This window comes from Triturus cristatus, chromosome 9 (genome assembly GCF_964204655.1).
Source record: "Triturus cristatus chromosome 9, aTriCri1.1, whole genome shotgun sequence".
NCBI lineage: Eukaryota > Metazoa > Chordata > Amphibia > Caudata > Salamandridae > Triturus > Triturus cristatus.
This window is the reverse complement of record NC_140592.1, coordinates 322,224,776-322,243,161: the sequence shown is the minus strand read 5'-3', so window position 1 is coordinate 322,243,161 and position 18,386 is coordinate 322,224,776. Positions and strand designations below refer to the sequence as shown.

General features: G+C 45.5%; 1 protein-coding gene across 2 annotated transcripts in view; it reads left to right on the top strand.

Annotated features, from left to right (window-relative positions):
* Positions 1 to 18,386, top strand: part of RNF123 (ring finger protein 123) — a 1,761,234-nt gene that overhangs the window by 381,267 nt on the left and 1,361,581 nt on the right. For both annotated transcript variants that reach the window (XM_085625036.1, XM_085625035.1), the window contains exon 14: positions 8,481 to 8,573. In XM_085625036.1, the coding sequence (XP_085481162.1) occupies positions 8,481 to 8,573 (93 nt within the window). The remainder of the gene's footprint in view (positions 1 to 8,480; positions 8,574 to 18,386) is intronic.

Here is an 18,386-nt window from a genome sequence, read left to right as displayed (position 1 = left end):
ATTCTCTCACTTGATTATGTAATTTTGTATATCTTGAACTGTGTTCAGTCTCTGGTATGCTGATATCTGCAAAACTCTTCTTCACCCGGTGCCCAGGGCCCCACCAATCAGTGAACTTAATTGAAGTGTTGGTGGTGAGCACCTTCCGAAAGTTACCTTTTGTTTTTGATGATTATTGGTAAGCGAGCGCTCTATAAGAAAAGTTGTGCAAAAGCAGTATTTCTTGGGAGCATATAGAACAGAAGGAATCATTTAATAAATGTGTATAAATAAATTAGAATACCTTTCTCAGACCTGTGGGATCCTGGAAGGTAGCAGAAACTATGAATCAGTCTCCTAAAAGTCATATTCTGGCATGATAACTTCTAGCTTAACAAAATGTCTATTTCATCTGATTTCATTACAAGACCGGAGGCTACATTATGCATATTACTTTTAATACATCACCAAGCAGCCGCATACATCATAAAGAACAAGTTCCAGAATAGAACGTTAACATAAGGTAAAAGGCATGAGACCATAACAATCAGCCTCTTTTAAATGCGGCTCCAAGCAGATAAGTTGATTTATTTTTACTCCTTACTTAACATTGTATATCCTTGTTTAGAGTTTGTATATCGGCTTTATTATACTGTTGGGCTTTCTCCCTCTTGTCTCTGACCTTTTTGCGGTTGTTTTCGGGCATCAACCCCCCTCAAACCCTACTTCCTCAGTCCATCTCCAATTTACGGAGATCGACTTTCTTGCCCCGTTACCCACCCCGAGGCGCTTCGCCTCCGCTTCTAACTCCCCAGCGAAAAATACCATCATCGCCACGTGTACGAACTGTGGGGGAGAGCCGCATCCCCCGCTCACGGCTCCCCCCCCCCCCTACCTCTGTCTCCACTTGTCCGCTTGCTCCAAGGCTATTTAGCCAAGTGCGGTACTAGGGGCGGCATTCCCCCGCTCCCGTTGCGATCCTGACGGCATTCTTTTCCTTCACCTCGGCATTTGGGCAATTAGATGAGTGCACCCTGGCAACGAGCGCGCAGCGCTCCCGCGTTGCCAAGGTGCTTTCTTCACCATTACACCACGGAGACTGCTGAATCGTTCGCTCGAGCAATTTGACAGTTGCTCGACCGGCGATCAGCTGATTTTCTCTGCTTTTCAGCCACTCTTCACTAATAAGAAGCTATTGCTCTATATTTTATGCTAAATAGCATACCGAATATCACTCTTTCCTTAAAAGAAGGTTTTGATCTATATTTTACGCTAAATAGCATTCAGAATATCAATATTCACATAACCTTGTGATATATCTCTATATTTATGTATATAGTGAGTTAATTTTAAATTTATGTTTATATATATTTATATATTTCTTCTGACTTACCTTATTTATCTGACCACTCCTTAAATTGAATAAATTAAAAAAAAAAAAAGAGAAAGATAAGAGGGAGCATCACAATTCTTAATATTCATAACATAAAAAAAAAAAGACTTAAAATAATGTATTTCAATATGTCTGACATTGAATCAGATGAGGCCAGTGCGCCAATACCTAACATGGATAATGAGGCATTTAAAAATCTTATACATAAAGAAATGAGATCCTGTATGTTGGAGACTTTATCCAAGGTCGTGACTTCTAAAAGATCACTTCCCTCTGACCAAGATGACTTTATCGAAAACCAACATACCACATGTAACGAAGAGCTCAACGAAATCAGGGGAAAAAGACATAAAAAAAACTAAGAATATCACCTATACAATCCCCAAGAGCACGGGAGGTCCTAGCACCTCAAGTTTCACGGGAGGTCACCGCACCTCAAACAATACGGGTGTCCTTGGCGGCACGACTTTTAATGGTGTCCTCAGCGGCACAAACTATCAGGGTGTCCCTAGCGGCACAAACTATCAAAGTGCTCATGATATTAATTTTCAATTCGAAGACGATATCTTTGATGACAATGCCTCTGACGTACCAGATGAATACGTCCTAGATCTGGATGAAGACGATCATGAATTCGATTCTCATCCTTGTGAAAGTGAGCTTCCCTCTTCTTCTTCTTCTAATGATAATATCTTGGACCCTCTAGGCGGAGAAATGTTCTCACCATTGAATATAAAACACCCTAGGAGCTCGGAGTGGTTTCCCCATGAACATGTCAGCAAATTTATTAAAAAATGGTTAAGGTACCCCCTTGAGAGAGATACCAGAAATCTTCTAAGGGCCGAATGCTCAAGACCTTCCATAGATGAAAAAGTATGCCAAACCCCAAACCTTGACCCTGAACTTATTAAATATCTCTTTAAACTTGGAAGAGACCCGAGAAAAGGTATGGAGAGGTCACTAAAGACTTGCCAAGACCGTGTCCTTGATATCCTAGGCCCACTAGCCAGGATCATTGATACAGCAGAACATAGCCATATAAATGGAACACCCCTCAATACAGAAGCAATTAGAGGTCTGAGTCAGAGAGCCTTGATTCTTTTGGGCAATGCCAACGCTAGTCTCAATTCGGAAAGGAGAAGAGTAGTTCTTACAAAAATCTCTCCTAAATTGAGCGATCTGGCTATCAAAGAGCCCTCTACCAATCCTAAAGGTCTCCTTTTTGGTGAAGATCTTATCAAGACACTTGGCAAATGCGTATCTACCTTTACGGCCCTGGACAAAGCACATCAAAACATGAAGAAGGTCTTCAATACCAACAATCTTTTTTGCAGGGCCGGAAGAAGGGGCCTTTCTTCTGGCTGCTTCAATCGCAGGCCCTACTCCAGATACAGAGGTTACGGCGGAAGAGACTCACAACCCTCTAGTACCCCTGAATTCTACCCACAAAGAGGAAGAGGATTTCGCTCTCGAAGCTTCAGATCACGTGGAGCACCCAACACCAACTTTGCCCAAAGTGAGTACAACCCTTCCCCATCCCCCTCTTTCTTCTTCCCCGAAAGTAGGAGGCAGACTAAGATTCTTTTTTCAGAATTGGAAATTGATTACTCAGGACCCTTGGGTTCTCAATACAGTAAGGGGATTTATGATAGACTTCATAGAAACCCCCTTTCAAACTTCTTTCCCGAGAGATATCCCTCTCACCTTAGATCAGGAAAAAATAATAGTGGAAGAGATTTCTTCGATGCTTCAGAAAGGGGCGATCATAGAGGTTCCCATAGAGAACCTAAGGTTCGTAAGTACTCTCTTCCTCGTAGAGAAAAAAGACAGAGGTCATAAACCTAAGGGAGCTCAACAAATATCTAGTCTACAGACACTTCAAGATGGAAGGTATCCATCTACTCAGAGATTTACTACTAGAAAAAGACTGGCTAGTCAAACTGGACCTAAAGGATGCCTATTTTACCATCCCTATGGCCCAAGCCCACCAACCCTTTCTCCAATTTTTATGGAAAAACCACCTTTTTCAATTCCAGGCTCTTCCCTTCGGGCTTTCCTCCGCACCATGGTGTTTCACCAAAATAATGAGATCAGTAGCATCTTCTTTGAGGGAAAAAGGGATCCGTATGATCATTTATCTAGACGACATCCTTATTCTTTCACAAGACCACTCTCAGATAATCCAAGACCTGGAAACTGTAATAAACTTGTTGGAGAGTCTAGGCTTTATCATAAACAAAGAGAAATCCATACTATCCCCCTCCAGGACCATGGAATTTTTAGGATTCACAGTAGACACCACGAAATGTCTTCTCCTCCTTCCCCCAAAGAAAATAACAAAAATCAGAAAGGAGATAAGGCACGTGTTGAAATTGGAGAATTTATCCTTGAGGGAACTAGCCAGACTACTAGGCCTACTTTCTTCCTCCATCCAAGCTATCTTTCCTGGCCCCCTAAATTATCGTGCTCTTCAGAGAATAAAAGCAAGAGCCCTTCGCTCAGGCCTATGGTACGGGGATCGCATTTCCCTGGATCCCGAAGCAAGAATAGAATTGACTTGGTGGTTAGAGAACCTTGATGCTTGGAACGGAAAAGCAATTTTTGGTTCAGCACCAGAATTCGTTGTAGAATCCGATGCAAGCCTTCATGGTTGGGGAGCCTGCCTCTTAGATCAGAACACAGGGGGTGTTTGGTCTCAGGAAGAATCCAAACACCACATAAACTTCTTAGAACTGACCGCCGGCCTATATGCCCTAATGAGCTTCAAGCACTCCCTTCAAGGGAGATCTGTCATTTTGAAAATGGACAATATGTCCGCAGTTGCATATATAAATCGCCTAGGTGGAACCAGATCTGTAGACCTGTCCAATCTAGCCAGAAAACTCTGGATGTTCTGTCTGGAACACAAGATTATTCTGAAAGCCGAATACCTTCCAGGGAAATCAAATATTTCGGCGGACTGGAATTCAAGGTTCCTTTTGGACCACAGCGACTGGAAACTCAACGTCTCTGTCTTCAATTCTCTCAACAAATTTTGGGGGCCAATGAAAATAGATCTTTTTGCCAGCAGACTAACTTGCCAACTAGAAGACTATTACAGCTGGATGCCAGACCCGGGTGCTCTAGCAGTAATCGCTTTCCTTCAGTGCTGGTCAGGGAAGAAAGCTTATGCCTTTCCCCCGTTCGCAATGATTCAGAGAGTTCTTCAGAAAGTGAGACATCAACGTTGCTCAATTGTCCTAGTCACTCCTTTCTGGCCATCTCAGGCTTGGTTTCCAACCACACTGGAACTAGCTTGCGATCTCCCCTTCTTGATTCCATCCCTAGTAGATCTTCTTACAGACGTAGACGGGAGAATTCACCCTCTTGTTCATTCAGGGAATTTGAACCTTCTTGCCTGGAGAGTGTCAGGAGATCCAATGATCTCGCAGGCCTTTCGTCAACAGCTTCAACTCTCCTTAGAGAATCTTGGGCACCAGGCACACACTACCGATATAATAACATCTGGAAATTTTGGGTACGTTGGTGCTTGGAAAGGAATCTGGATTCCGTGGAAGCACCTATCGTTGACATAGTTAATTTCCTTGTGGAACAATTCGAACGTGGTCTTAGCTATAGATCGATCAATTGCTATAGATCTGCTATCTCTGCAGGACATTCTCTCATCAATGGCAAAACTATTGGCAAAAACCCAATTATTTGCAGGGTGCTTAAAAGTATTAGACTCAGGAGACCTCCTAAACCTAGATATCAGTCTCTATGGGACGTTAATTTGATCCTCGATCTCTTTTCTAACTGGCCTGATAACTCTCTTTTGAATAGAAAAAACCTATCCATCAAGCTGGCCACCTTACTCTGTCTCATTTCTTGTTGTAGAGTTTCAGACGTTAAAGCACTTGAAATCTCCAATAGATCCTACAACATGTTTGGAGTCAAATTCGATTTATTTAGAAGAACCAAAACTATGTCTGATTCTATTTTCTATCCTCGCTTTGACCTTTGCAAAAAACTTTGTGTTGTGGAGTGCATGAAAGAATACGACACTAGAATGAACCCTCTATGTTCCCCTGATGTGAATCAGCTACTTATCTCCTTTGTTAAACCTCACAAAGCTATTACTTCTGCCTCCATTTCTAGGTGGGTTAAAATTGCTATGAACTTGGCTGGTGTTGATTTAAATATCTTTAAAGCTCATTCTATCAGAGGTGCTATGGCCAGTAAGTCCTTCTGGTCTGGAGGTAAGTTGGATGACATCCTTAAAGCTGCCGTGCTGGTCTAATGCTACTACCTTTGCTATGCATTATTGTAAACCAGTTTCGCATATGTCTGATGTGGTCTTACAAAGCTACCAACATGCATAATGTAGCCTCCGGTCTTGTAATGAAATTGCGATTCTCCTATTTACATGACTAGAGAATCTGGATTTCATTAAAGACACGGAGGCTAACATTATCCCTTCCTCCCTTTCCCTTTTTTGTCTAAATCTTAAGACATTTAACTTACAGTACTAATGTTTACTGTTTACTCTTATATATTTTAACGTATTTTACTTTTTGACTCTCTCATGATGAAATTGTTATACCTTGTCTAACTTCTTTTCTTGCCTCTTCAATTTAGCATTTTTTACTCTGGAGTTACTTGCACTTATCTTTCTTTTTCAGATAATCAATCATAATCCTTGCCTCAGAAGATTTCAACTCTGGCTCTCCCATCGTTCTTCTTTTATTCCTTTGTTGATAATCCCATGGAACTCTATGCTGTTTTTTGGACTGTGACTCTTCGCATCTTATCCTGCTCTACATTGCATTTAAAAGAGGCTGATTGTTATGGTCTCATGCCTTTTACCTTATGTTAACGTTCTATTCTGGAACTTGTTCTTTATGATGTATGCGGCAGCTTGGTGACGCATTAAAAGTAATATGCATAATGTTAGCCTCCGTGTCTTTCATGAAATCCAGATTCTCTAGTCATGTAAATAGGAGAATCGCAATTAACAGCATTCTGCCTACACATTGTCCATCACATCCTTCTTGGAGATATTGCGTCCCATTTCGAGTGAGAGTAGTTCACCCAGTCCTAGTATGTACTTTATATACCATGCTATTAGTTATTATTTTGCATCTTGCACCATGCATTGGATTACTCACGACAACTTACAAGGCTTTACCGGTTTCATCTCCCTCGTTAGTGGCTTTTACACCTATTGATTTGCTGGATTCAGTCAAGATTCTCATGGCCCTAAAATCAGGCTCCCCATCTGACCCCTGTGCTGCTAGGCTTCTGGCCTCAGTAACAGAGACAGTCAACCGGCTCACTAATTTGTCCTTCCACGACGCTCTTGTCCCAGCGGCGTGGAAACAGGCATATATTCTGCCACTCCAAAAAAAAAAGTCACTGGACCCACGGGACCGTGGGCGCTATCGTCCTATCTCCCTCCTACCTAGTGTGGCCAAAATTTGTGAGAAGGCTGTCAATAAACAACTTACCGAATATATTGAAAGCTCGGGCTTGCTCCATCTAGCCCAATCTGGGTTCAGAGCCTCGCATAGCACGGAGTCTGCTTTCGTTGAAGTCTCTGAAGCTATTTGGGATTGCATGGACGCTGGCGGAAGGGCTGCCCTTATATTGTTGGACCTTTCGGCAGCGTTCAATACTGTTCCCCATTTGCTGCTCTTGGCCCGCTTGGCGGACATTGGTATCTCGGGTACATCCTGGGGTTGGCTGAAATCCTTTTTGGAGGGTCATACACAACAGGTCTGGCTCCCTCTGTTTGCATCCCCGCCTCAGTTGGTGACCACTGGAGTGCCGTAAGGGTCTTCCTTGAGTCCCCTTCTTTTCAACATTTACGTCACTCCTCTGGTCCAACTGGTGGAAGATCTTGGAGCCAAGATTGTGGCGTACGCCGATGATACCCAGCTCTTGTTCACTTGGGACAAATCATAGTATTCTACTTTAGAGGTGAAAAACTGACTTGACAGCGGTCTTTCACTAGCTTTCTGCGGCTCAGCTAAAATGCAATGTAGACAAATTGGAAATCCTCCTCAATGGGAATTTCTCTTACCAGTTTAGAGAAGCATTCTGGCCACCCGATTATCCCCTGCCATCTTCCTCCGGTCAACCCGTCAAGAACCTGGGAGTCTGGTTTGAAGAGAACCTATCTTTTTCGACCCAGATTAAGAAGCTGGCCAGTAGCTGCTTTGGGATACTATAATCTCTTAGGAAATTTCACCTGCTTCTTCCCAGGACATCCAAGGAGACGGTAACTCAGGCGCTGATTCTGTCACGCATCGACTACGCCAATGCTTTGTACATTGGCTTACTGGGCTACATTCTTAACAAATTGCAGGTAGTCCAGAATGCTGCGGCTAGGCTTCTTTTTAATATCCCAATGAGAAGCAGCGTTAGACAACATCTGCGCACACTTCACTGGTTGCTTGTCGCCGAACGCGTTAAGTGCAAAGTCCTGGTCTTAGCAAACCATGCCCAGTATGCTTCTGGTCCAGTCTATTTAAGGAAGTGTTTTATGTTCTATACCCCAGTTAGACAACTGAGGTCAGCGTCCCAGCTTCTTGCTCAGATACCTCGTCTTCACCTGCAAAGAATGGGGGGCACTTCTCTTGCCTTTAGGGCCGCCACAGCCTGGAACTCTGTTCCTTACACTCTGCGCAGCATTCAGTATCATGTTCGATTATTAAAAAAAAAAAAAAAAACCCAGTTCAAAACATTTGTTTAATTAATTAACATTAACTCGCACCTCAAGGTTCACGCCGGGACACTCCTTGGAGTAGCTGTGTGCATTATAAACTGCAATAACATAACTGTGCTTCTAAGTCTTGAGTGCAGTAAGCAATTTGCTATTATTGACTTCCATGTTCACAGTTTTTCATTAATACAAATTTTCTGAGGGCTTCCAAGATGGCTTGTGACAGCAAATATGTGTCCTACAGAATAGAAACGATTCCATGTGCACTCTAGATCTCGTAATTGATTTAAGCAAATTTATCTTCTTTAGGTCCTGGTGTTATAGTTGCATCTATTATCTTCTCTGCCTCTCATCCCTATAGATTATAGTGGCACACTAAAACATATGGTTAATTTTGCGTTGCAGGATTATGAAGTGCAGGAATGCCTCAAACAGCTGATGATGTCCCTGCTCCGTGCATACAGGTTTTCTCCCATCATCCCTGACCTTGGATTGCAAGTAAGTATTGCATATGGGGTCTGTTCTTCTTGATGCATGTATTGCTATGTTGCGAATACATTTTATCCATTGGTTTTATATAGTGCTGCATTGCTTCGATGGGGCTTTCAGATTGCTTTACAGCAATAATAATTTTGTAGAACCTAAGTTACTGTCTCTATTACTGGCATTGTAAAAATCATATGAATTTGTTAATGATTTCTGTATGAAGCCATTAATTTACTTCTGAGTGGTGTCTTAAGTTATTCCGATGCATATAAACAAATGTTAGCAGGGTGGGATGGAGTCTAAGTGGGTGGCTGGTTAGTAAAATTAGATGTTCTTCTGGTGCAGACCCTTTGGTGTACAGTTGAGGCATGTCTAACTAAGCATGTGACTAGGTTCAGATCTCAGAATGTGGTTCAAGGCAATCCATCGTCTTGGTCTTTAACTCTCCGGCACCTACCTTGATGTTTCATCTCTTTGTAGGTTTGTTGACTGATCAGATGGTAAGTGAAAGTTTCTGAAAGGTGATGACATTTTGGAGAAAACAAATAAAAATGGCGAAAGCTCTAGTCCACTCATCTCCGTGGTCAGATTGGAGTAGTGGTAGGATTTTGCAGAGTAGGAAGAGTTGGAAATGTTTCCATTTAACTACTGTGTTAACCTGAGGTACTAAGGAAAGGTGTGCAGATTCCTCACTTTCACGAACGTTGATAGAGAATGTCAAGGTTCTGGGATGTTGTGCATTGGGTTCTATTGCTCCTGTCACATAGATCTCTGTTTTGGCTGCGTTCATACAGAGAAGGTGCTCCTTCATTCAGACGAGGAAATGTAAGTGTGATGGTGGTTGGGTTGTCGGTTGATGCACCTGGAAGTGGATTTAACCATCTTTTGCACACATTTGGAATTTTGTGTGTTATTGGTCTAATAGCGGTGTCAAGGAAGTGGATATTGGCTAGTGGACAAGAAAGGGATGATTCTTGTGGTACGGCACACATGCCAGGGCATGTAGAAGATTTGACAGACCCTATCGTGATTTGACTGCGGTTGAGAGGAATGATTCTGTCTATAAGAGAACTGGTCCTGCTATGCCTGCCCATTGTTCTAGCCTTCCCAGTAGAATGGTGTGATGGATTGTGTTAACTGCAGAAAGGTCAAAAGGTATATGTGATTTTACGTTGTTTTCCTCCATGTAGAGAAGCAGCACCTCCTTGATGTTTGGGTAAGGCTGATTCCATCTCTCTTTGACTGGGCGCCATGAAGGAGGTTGTTGAATTCCACATATTCTTGGAGCTGTCCCATTGTCTCTATTTCTGTGATTATGTTAAGGAACAGTAGGTTAGAGATGAGTCAGTAGTTGGCTAAGGTCTTCAGGTCTACAGGTAGCTTTTTCAGGGGGATGCATAGGAGGTGAAAAGGGCATGTTTGAAAGTATCCGAGACAACTCCGAAATGGAAGGTGTGGTTAATCACATTTGATGTGTCCACCGTGATGATGAAGAGGAATTGTGTGAAGGAGGAGACTGAGCAAATTGGACCTTTTTCTTTTGTTAACCACATTAAGCAACTGAAAAGTCTCCACAGATTGCAATGAGATTGCAATGAGATGAGGGACAACTATAAAAAAAAAAGTGTGGCATGATTTAGAATTATGGATACTTCTGCCAGTGGATTCCTCACCTTGTGAATATTCCCTGCGCCAGCATTCCACGGAACTTTTTTCCCCAGCTCTCTACGCCGACGTGTACGACGTCATAATGCATCGGCTCCGCTTGCGACTCCGTATGACGTCCCGGAGCCATAAGAGAGCCACGTTGGCGTGATGACGTCAGTTCCCTTTTTTCTGCACCGTCGACGCGCAACGGTTTTTCCAGCACTCTCCTGCTACTTTGTAGTCATGTAGTGTGTTACTGTTGGAGAAAATTGTCATGTCTTCGACTAGGAAGTCTGGTTTTAAACCCTGTAGGGAATGTGGGGGCCGCATGTCAATGACAGACCCCCATGAAGATTGTTTGTGGTGCCTTTCATCTGACCACGACATGGAAGATTGTTCCAGCTGCAGAAGGATGAATCCCAAGGCCTTGAAAGAAAGGGAGGCGAAGCTCTTCATGGCTAAGAAGGAGAAGAGAGGTAGGAAGAAGGAAAGATCGAGACCGGAGTCGTCGACTTCGCATTCTTTGAAGTCGAAGAAACATCATAAGAAGAGGAAGCATTCCTCTCGGGGCCGGTCTTCGAAGAGCAAGGCGTCGAGATAGACTTCGCGTCGAAGTAAGGATGTGTCTCCTTCTCCATCTAAGTCTCCAGAGGGATCTCCTTCGCCGAAGCGGTCCCCAGCGCGGTCCCGGCGCAGTCCCCGGCGCAGTCACCGGTTCCAGTGGAGTCTTCGGCTTCGGAGGCCGAGCAAGAGCAAGAAAAAGAGCCTTCTCCAGAGCCGGATGATCCTGCGGCGCCTGTTGAGGACACTGCGGCTCCGGTACCAGGTACTCCTCAGCCGGATTCCGGGATTATTCCTTTATCCGCAGTTCCCGACTCCGAGTGCGGATTCGACGCATTTTTTAAATGCGATGTATGGGATTTTCTAACGGGGGCTGCCTTCCCATCCGGCACACCTACTGGTCCCGTGGCATATACTCTGGGAGTGCCGCAGCATTATGCGCAGGCCCCGTTTATGCCCTTTCTGACGATGGCGCCTTCGTGGCAGTTTCCGGCGCTCTCTGGGGATCCATCTCGGCTTCGATTGGATCGACCTTCTTCAGAGCCTTCCTCGACGCCGTTGCCGACTCCTTCGGCGCCGCGTACGGCGCCTCCGACCCCGACACCTCCGGCTCCATGTTCGGTTCCACCGACTCCGCGTACGGCGCCGCCGACGCCGGCTCCTCGGATCCGTTCAAGGAGAGAGGCCCAGAGGGTCTTAGAAAAGGAGCGTTATATAGTGGAGGTGGAAGAAGGTGAGGTGGATACATCTTCCGACGAATTTGAAGGGATTCAAGAGGCTAGTGGCCTGGATACGACTCCGGAGTGGGAGCATTCTTCCTCTAGGTCCTCTCCACCGCAGGAACTGGCTCCTTACCATCTTGTGATAAAGAAGGCCGCAGAGTTGCTGGACTTGCAGTTGCCCTCTGCGGAGTATAAACCTAACCTTCTGACGGAGGTGTTACATTCGCCTACCTCGGCAAGTGAGCCTTTGCTGCCCTTTAATGAGGCTATTTTGGAGCCAGTTATGGCAGTCTCCAGGCAGGTGGCGAGAAGATATAGGGTGGCACCTGGGAAACCAGGTTTTCTATCTTCACACCCTTCTCCAGAAAGTCTGGTGGTACAGGCCTCATGCTCGAAGCATGCTTCAGGGGCTTTTCCTCAGACTCCTGCGGATAGGGAGTCTAAGAAGGCGGATCAGGCGGCTAAAAAGACCTTTTCTTCTGGGAGCATGGCGCTTAAGTCCACTAATGCCACCTGCTTGCTAGGGCGCTATGTTCATGCTCTTATGGACTCAATGAAATCGTTAGCCCCTAAGTTGCCAGAAGGTGATAAGGCGTCCTTTATGGAAGTGGTCACGGACACTCAGGCTGCTGCAAGGCAGGTGATTCAGTCGGGGCTTGATACGGCTGATTCGGGGGCAAGGATAATGGGGTCATCTATAGCCACTAGGAGGCGAGCGTGGCTCCGTTCGTCTGGCTTCTCTACGGACGTTCAGGCCACATAGGTGGATTTGCCATTTGACGGACAGAGGCTTTTTGGTGAAAAGGCTGATTCCGCCTTGCAGAGGTTTAAAGAGAGCAGGGTGACGGCGAAATCTTTAGGTCTGCAGGCTCCTGCTAAAGGATTTGGGCTTAAGAAGTTCAGAGGTTTTGGGAGGTCTTCATTTCGCTCCTTCCGGCAGCCTCAGCAGCAGCAGCAACAGCAGCAGCAGAATCCCCTCTATAGGTCCTATAGAGGGAGACAAAGAGGTCGGAGAGGTTCTGGCCGCAACCCCTCTTCATCTTCTACCTCCTCTGCTCCCATTGAAGCTTCAGGGAATCAGCCCTAGATTCCCCCATCCTGGAACATGTAAGACCTGTGGGTGGTCGGGTGTCCCACTTTCTGCGAGGTTGGAGATCTGTTACAACCGACCTTTGGGTTTTAAACCTCGTGGAGACTGGGTACGCCCTTCCCTTTCGAGAGTTTCCTCCCCCTTACCCTCCTTGCCAGGGTTACTGCTCAGAGGACCATCTACTTCTTCTGCAGAAGGAGGTGTTAGCTTTTCTTCAAAAGGGTGCGATAGGGGTGCTTCCAGAGCAGGAAAGGGGTCAGGGATGCTACTCCCGGTTTTTCCTGATTCCAAAGAAGGACCGCAGATTGCGTCCGATACTGGACCTCAGAGTCTTGAACTTTTACCTGAAACAGGAGAAGTTCAAGATGCTGACCCTTGCGCAGGTTCTTCAAGCGTTGCAGGAAGGAGACTGGATGGTGTCGCTCGACTTGCAGGACGCGTACTTCCATGTCCCAATCCTGAAGTCGCACAGGAAGTATCTCTGTTTTACGGTTGGGTCGCAACATTCCCAGTTTGCGGTCCTCCTGTTTGGTCTTACTACCGCACCTCGAGTCTTCACGACGGTGATGGCAGTGGTGGCAGCCCATCTCAGGAGGTCGGGGATTCCGGTTTTCCCCTACCTGGACGACTGGCTTCTGAAGGCAGAGTCCCCAGAGATGGTGCAACATCATCTGCAGGTAACATCTCGACTGTTATACGACTTGGGTTTTTCGATCAATGTGCCCAAATCTCACCTGGTGCCCTCTCAACGCAACCTGTTCGTAGGGGCAGTACTGGACACTACTGTGTGTCGAGCATTTCCTCCACCTCAAAGAGTTCTCGACATTCAGGAGATGTTCCCTTTATTCCACTATGGAGCGGTTGTTCCAGTTCTGAAGGTCCTTCGCCTGCTCGGTCTGTTCGCCTCCTGCATTCTGTTGGTCAACCATGCATGCTGGCACATGAGGGCGCTCCAGTGGTGCCTATGCAGGCAGTGGTATCAGCACAACGGAGATCAGGATCTCCAGAGAAGCTGTAGCGGATCTATCTTGGTGAAGCGTGGAGGGCAATCTGTCCCAAGGAAAGCCCTTCCATCTACCTCCATCAGTGGCCACAGTGATAACGAATGCATCCACTTTAGGGTGGGGTGCGCATCTGGAGGATCTGGAGATCAAAGGTCTTTGGTCTCCAGAGGAAAGGTTGCTTCACATCAACCTTCTGGAATTGCGGGCGATTCGTTTGGCGCTCAAGGCCTTCCTCCCTTCCCGTCGCGGTCAGTCGGTTCAAGTCCTGACGGACAACACTACCGCGATGTGGTATGTCAACAAGCAGGGAGGAGTGGGGTCGCATTGTCTCTGCAGAGAGGCTCTGCGTCTATGGTCCTGGGCTCAGGACCATCGGATTTGTCTGTTGGCAAATCATCTGGCCGGGGTGCTGAACGTACATGCGGACAGTCTCAGTCGGCAGTTCTCCGCCGACCACGAGTGGAGGCTCCATCCGGAGGTGGTTCGTTACGTCTTTCGGACGTGGGGAACCCCTCGGGTGGACCTGTTCGCCACCCGCGAGAACACGCACTGCCCGTCATTTTGCAGTCTCCAGTATCCGATGCAGGGGGCGTTGGGGGACGCGTTTCAGTTGAGTTGGGGCTCACAACTCCTTTACGCTTTTCCTCCCATACCCTTGATTCCTCGGGTTCTGAGGAAGATTCGCCAAGACCGGGCCCAAGTTATTTTGATCACCCCGGATTGGCCAAGAAGGGTGTGGTATACAGATCTCCACCTCTCCTCGTGCCCTCTGCTCCGTCTCCCTCTGAGGGCAGACCTCCTCTCGCAGTCGGAGGGGCAGGTTCTACACCCGCACCTCCAGAGCTTACACCTTCATGCCTGGAGATTGAACGAGGCAACCTGAATTCCTTCTCTCTCCCGCCTGATGTGGTGGATGTTATTTTATCGGCCAGGGGACACTCCACAAAGTCCATTTACTCATATAGGTGGTCTAAGTTTGTTAAATGGTGTGGAGAGAGTCCATTGACCCTTTAAAAGCCCATCTTTCTTATGTGCTTCAGTTTGCTCTTTCCTTGGCTCAGCAGGGCTGTGCTGTGGCCACGGTCAAGGACTATCTTTCGGCCTTATCGGCTTTTCTATGTCTTCCTGATCAACCGTCATTATTTAAATCTCCGATTGTACTAAGGTTTATCAAGGGCCTTACAAACAAGTTTCCTCCTACTCCTTTTGTAATGCCACAGTGGGACCTTAATCTTGTCTTAACTTTTCTGATGGGGTCCCCGTTTGAGCCTCATCATAGCTGTCCTCTGAGGCTTTTGTCCTTTAAGACGGTCTTTCTTGTAGCCATAACCTCGGCAAGGAGGGTGAGTGAGCTTCAAGCTCTTAGTTCTAAACCCCCTTTTCTAACATTACATGCTGAAAGGATGGTACTTAGGACCAGGGCTGCTTTCCTGCCTAAAGTAGTTACTCCGTTTCATTTGGGGCAGTCTATTACTCTCCCTGTTTTTTATCCACCTCCTCATCCCTCCAAAGAGGAGGAAATACTTCATCGCCTGGACCCAAAGAGAGCTGTGAGCTTTTACTTGGACAGAACGAAGGACTTTCGTCTGGATCAGCTCTTCGTGGTTTATGTTGGTCATTCTAAAGGAAGAGCGGTGCACAAGCGCACTTTATCGAGATGGATCATCCTGGCCATCAAGATCTGCTATGCCCTGGCTGGTAAGGTTCCTCCTGAGGGTATTAGGGCTCATTCAACTAGAGCTAAATCATCTACATCTGCTTTGGCCAGGGGTGTTCCTGTGGCAGATATTTGTAAAGCCGCGACTTGGGCCTCCCTCCATACTTTCGCAAAGCATTATTGCTTGGACTCTGAGATGAGGAGGGAGGGCCACTTTGCGTGCTCTGTCTTGCAAGACTTTTTGGTATAGGAAGGTGGACACCCTCCTCTGGGGGTGGGGACTGCTGTGGGAATCTATTCACAAGGTGAGGAATCCACTGGCAGATGTATCCATCAGAAGACAAAGTTACTTACCTTCGGTAACGCTTTTTCTGGTAGATACAGTATCTGCCTGTGGATTCCTCACTGGCCCACCCGCCTCCCCGTTGTCCACCTTTGTATACCTTTAAAAGTTGTCTTGTTTGAGATGTTGTTATGCTTTCTGGTACTTTGGTAGGAAATGCTTGTTTTATTTAGCTTTCCTTTTGTTTATGTACTATGTATATTTGATTGTATGTTGTATACTGTGTATACTTTGAATTTGTCGTTGGTCCACCTGTGCGCCTCGGGGGCACGGAAAAAATGGGTGAAAAGAATGATCTTGATTATGATAATCCGACAAAAATATATAGAGAATCTCAGCCAAGGGAGTTTACCTACATCCGGCAGCTGTGTGAGGAGGGAGCGCGTACATTTGACGGCTCCAGAATCTACTATTGTGCCCTTATCAAGGAGGCATTTGCTTTGTCCTCAGACCCGCTATATGATATGGGACTGTTACTTTAGCGGTATTGGTTTTTCCTAAGACCACTCTTCATCAACATGGAAAGTTGTACTATTTGGGAGTTATTATTCACCGATGCGCATGCCCTGATGAAGTTCATTTCCTGAACGAAACGCGTTGGCTGAGATTCTCTATATATTTTTGTCGGATTATCATAATAAAGAACATTCTTTTCGTTGAAGAAAACTGACCACTTGGTGTGATTTAAATGGAATATTATGGCAGTGCACCGCTCCATTCTCTCTTAACTAAAGGCGAATAGCTGTTGGCATGTACCTCGAAAGTTGACCTCTAAACACTTTGAATGGACATATGTAGACTACAAAAGCATAACCATGACTTTAACTCAGACCCTCCAAACGATCTAAGGCCAAACAGTCTTTCCTCCATGGCTTACCTAGATCTTCTGTGTGCTAAAAATAATCAACTGCCAGCTTTGAGCCTCTTCTCTCCCTCCTCATAATCCAGTCGTGTGATTTGATCAACGACCGCTGGCCACCAAAGGTTGGTCTTAACCCTTTTCTTAAGGTTTTTAAGATGTTCTTCATGTGCTATACTAATTAATTTTGTTGTTGAGTTTTATATAACGCGAACTAGACCCGAGACATCGGGTATCAGAGCGCTTTACATGAGCACCAGTTTCGTTACAGAAGGACACATTAATTTTTGTTAGGCACGGCAAGATTGTGATTTGCCCAGAATCACAGGATGTTGAGCATCGTTGCCGAGATTGAACCCAGTTCCCCAGCTTCGAGGTCGACTACCCTACCTGTAGGGACATCCTCTCCCCAACATGTCCGTGATACAACCTATTGCAACACATTGCTGTCTGCCCCTTGACAGCAGGTTAGTCATCCACATTTTTAATATACAGTCTCACCCTACACATAACTGAAGTGGAAAGTCATGCGAATTCAGTTATATTTTCCTTTTTTGCACATCTTGCAACACTTCATCCTTGTCATTATTGCCTACCCAATGCCTTGAAATCAGCCCATACCTCCTTTCTATCGTATCCTAGATTCTGGACACCCTTAGCACGCTCGCTCTCTTCTTTGTTTAACATCTTATCCATATCTTCTCATCGTATCCGTAACTTAGACAAACACTGTTTCGGTTTAATTTGCTGTTCTATTTTATACTCCACCATGTACTTATACACTTGAACATACTCCCCTGATATAAGTCTTAAAATATTCGACACCCCGCGTAGCTGCCATTCAGTACTTCTTGTTCACTGAATATTTCCTCTCAACTATAGTGAGAGTGCAGGAAGCAAAGGCAGCCACTTTCTCTGTCTGATCATGAATTTGGAACAGCAGAGCAACCAGACCAATGGCACGAACATCCATAATTACAATGGTCTTCCTTGGGGTATCAAACAGTCAATATCTTAGCTTTGATGACTTCTTCCATATATTGTCAAAGTACCTTAGTTGAATCTTACACCACTCAAATGTCTTCACTTTGTGCAACAGCTTATGCAGAGTTTCGGTTTTCCCTGCAAAATCCCTAACAAGTTTTTCGTAGTATTCTATGAGGCCCATGAGGGACCAAAATTAATTATTGCCTGTTGGTGATAGAGCCAAACCTGCCTTTAACAGGGCAGCTCTTGGTCTCACCCCATTGACTGCAATACTGTATCCCAAATATTCCCGTGTCTCCTACAAGAGCCACAATTACTATTTGCTTAATATCAAGCCCATCTTAGCCATATTGTTCAGTAGTCATTCTAAAACCACATTGTGTTCCTCTACGCTCTTAACCCAGACACCAATACATTTTCTTAAAAACAAATATAACATTGGGCTTACCTTTCAAGGCATTGCAGCATGTAAATTAATATACACCTCCTTGGTTATTAATGCTCTTCGCGAAATTGATCTGGTGATACGCACCCTTCAGATCCAGTCTCATTGCTATCTACTGAGCAATATATCATTTTCCAGGCTTTATCTGGGGAGCAGTCTTGAAATGACATGTGAATGAAAACTCAAGCTGGTTCCGAAGCCTTACACAGTTGGATCCAAATCCCTTATCTGGAAAATGTTTATGAAAGTAGGACACAATCCACCCCACTTTATTCCAGTCCAAGTTCTTCTGGGCCAGGGAAGTGAGTGCTCCAAAAATTCTCGGTGAGCTGCTGTACAACGAAGGCTAGTGTCTGCCTGACAGCCAATCAGTCAGAGCGGGTGGGGTATCACTGGAAGTCAACATTTTCTGCTGGCTGATCTGCCTAAAAGCCTGTCTGCCTGCTGAGAAAGGAAAGGAGTGTTCCAGGCCCAGCAGGCGGAGAGACTGAACAGAATATAAAGCCCAGT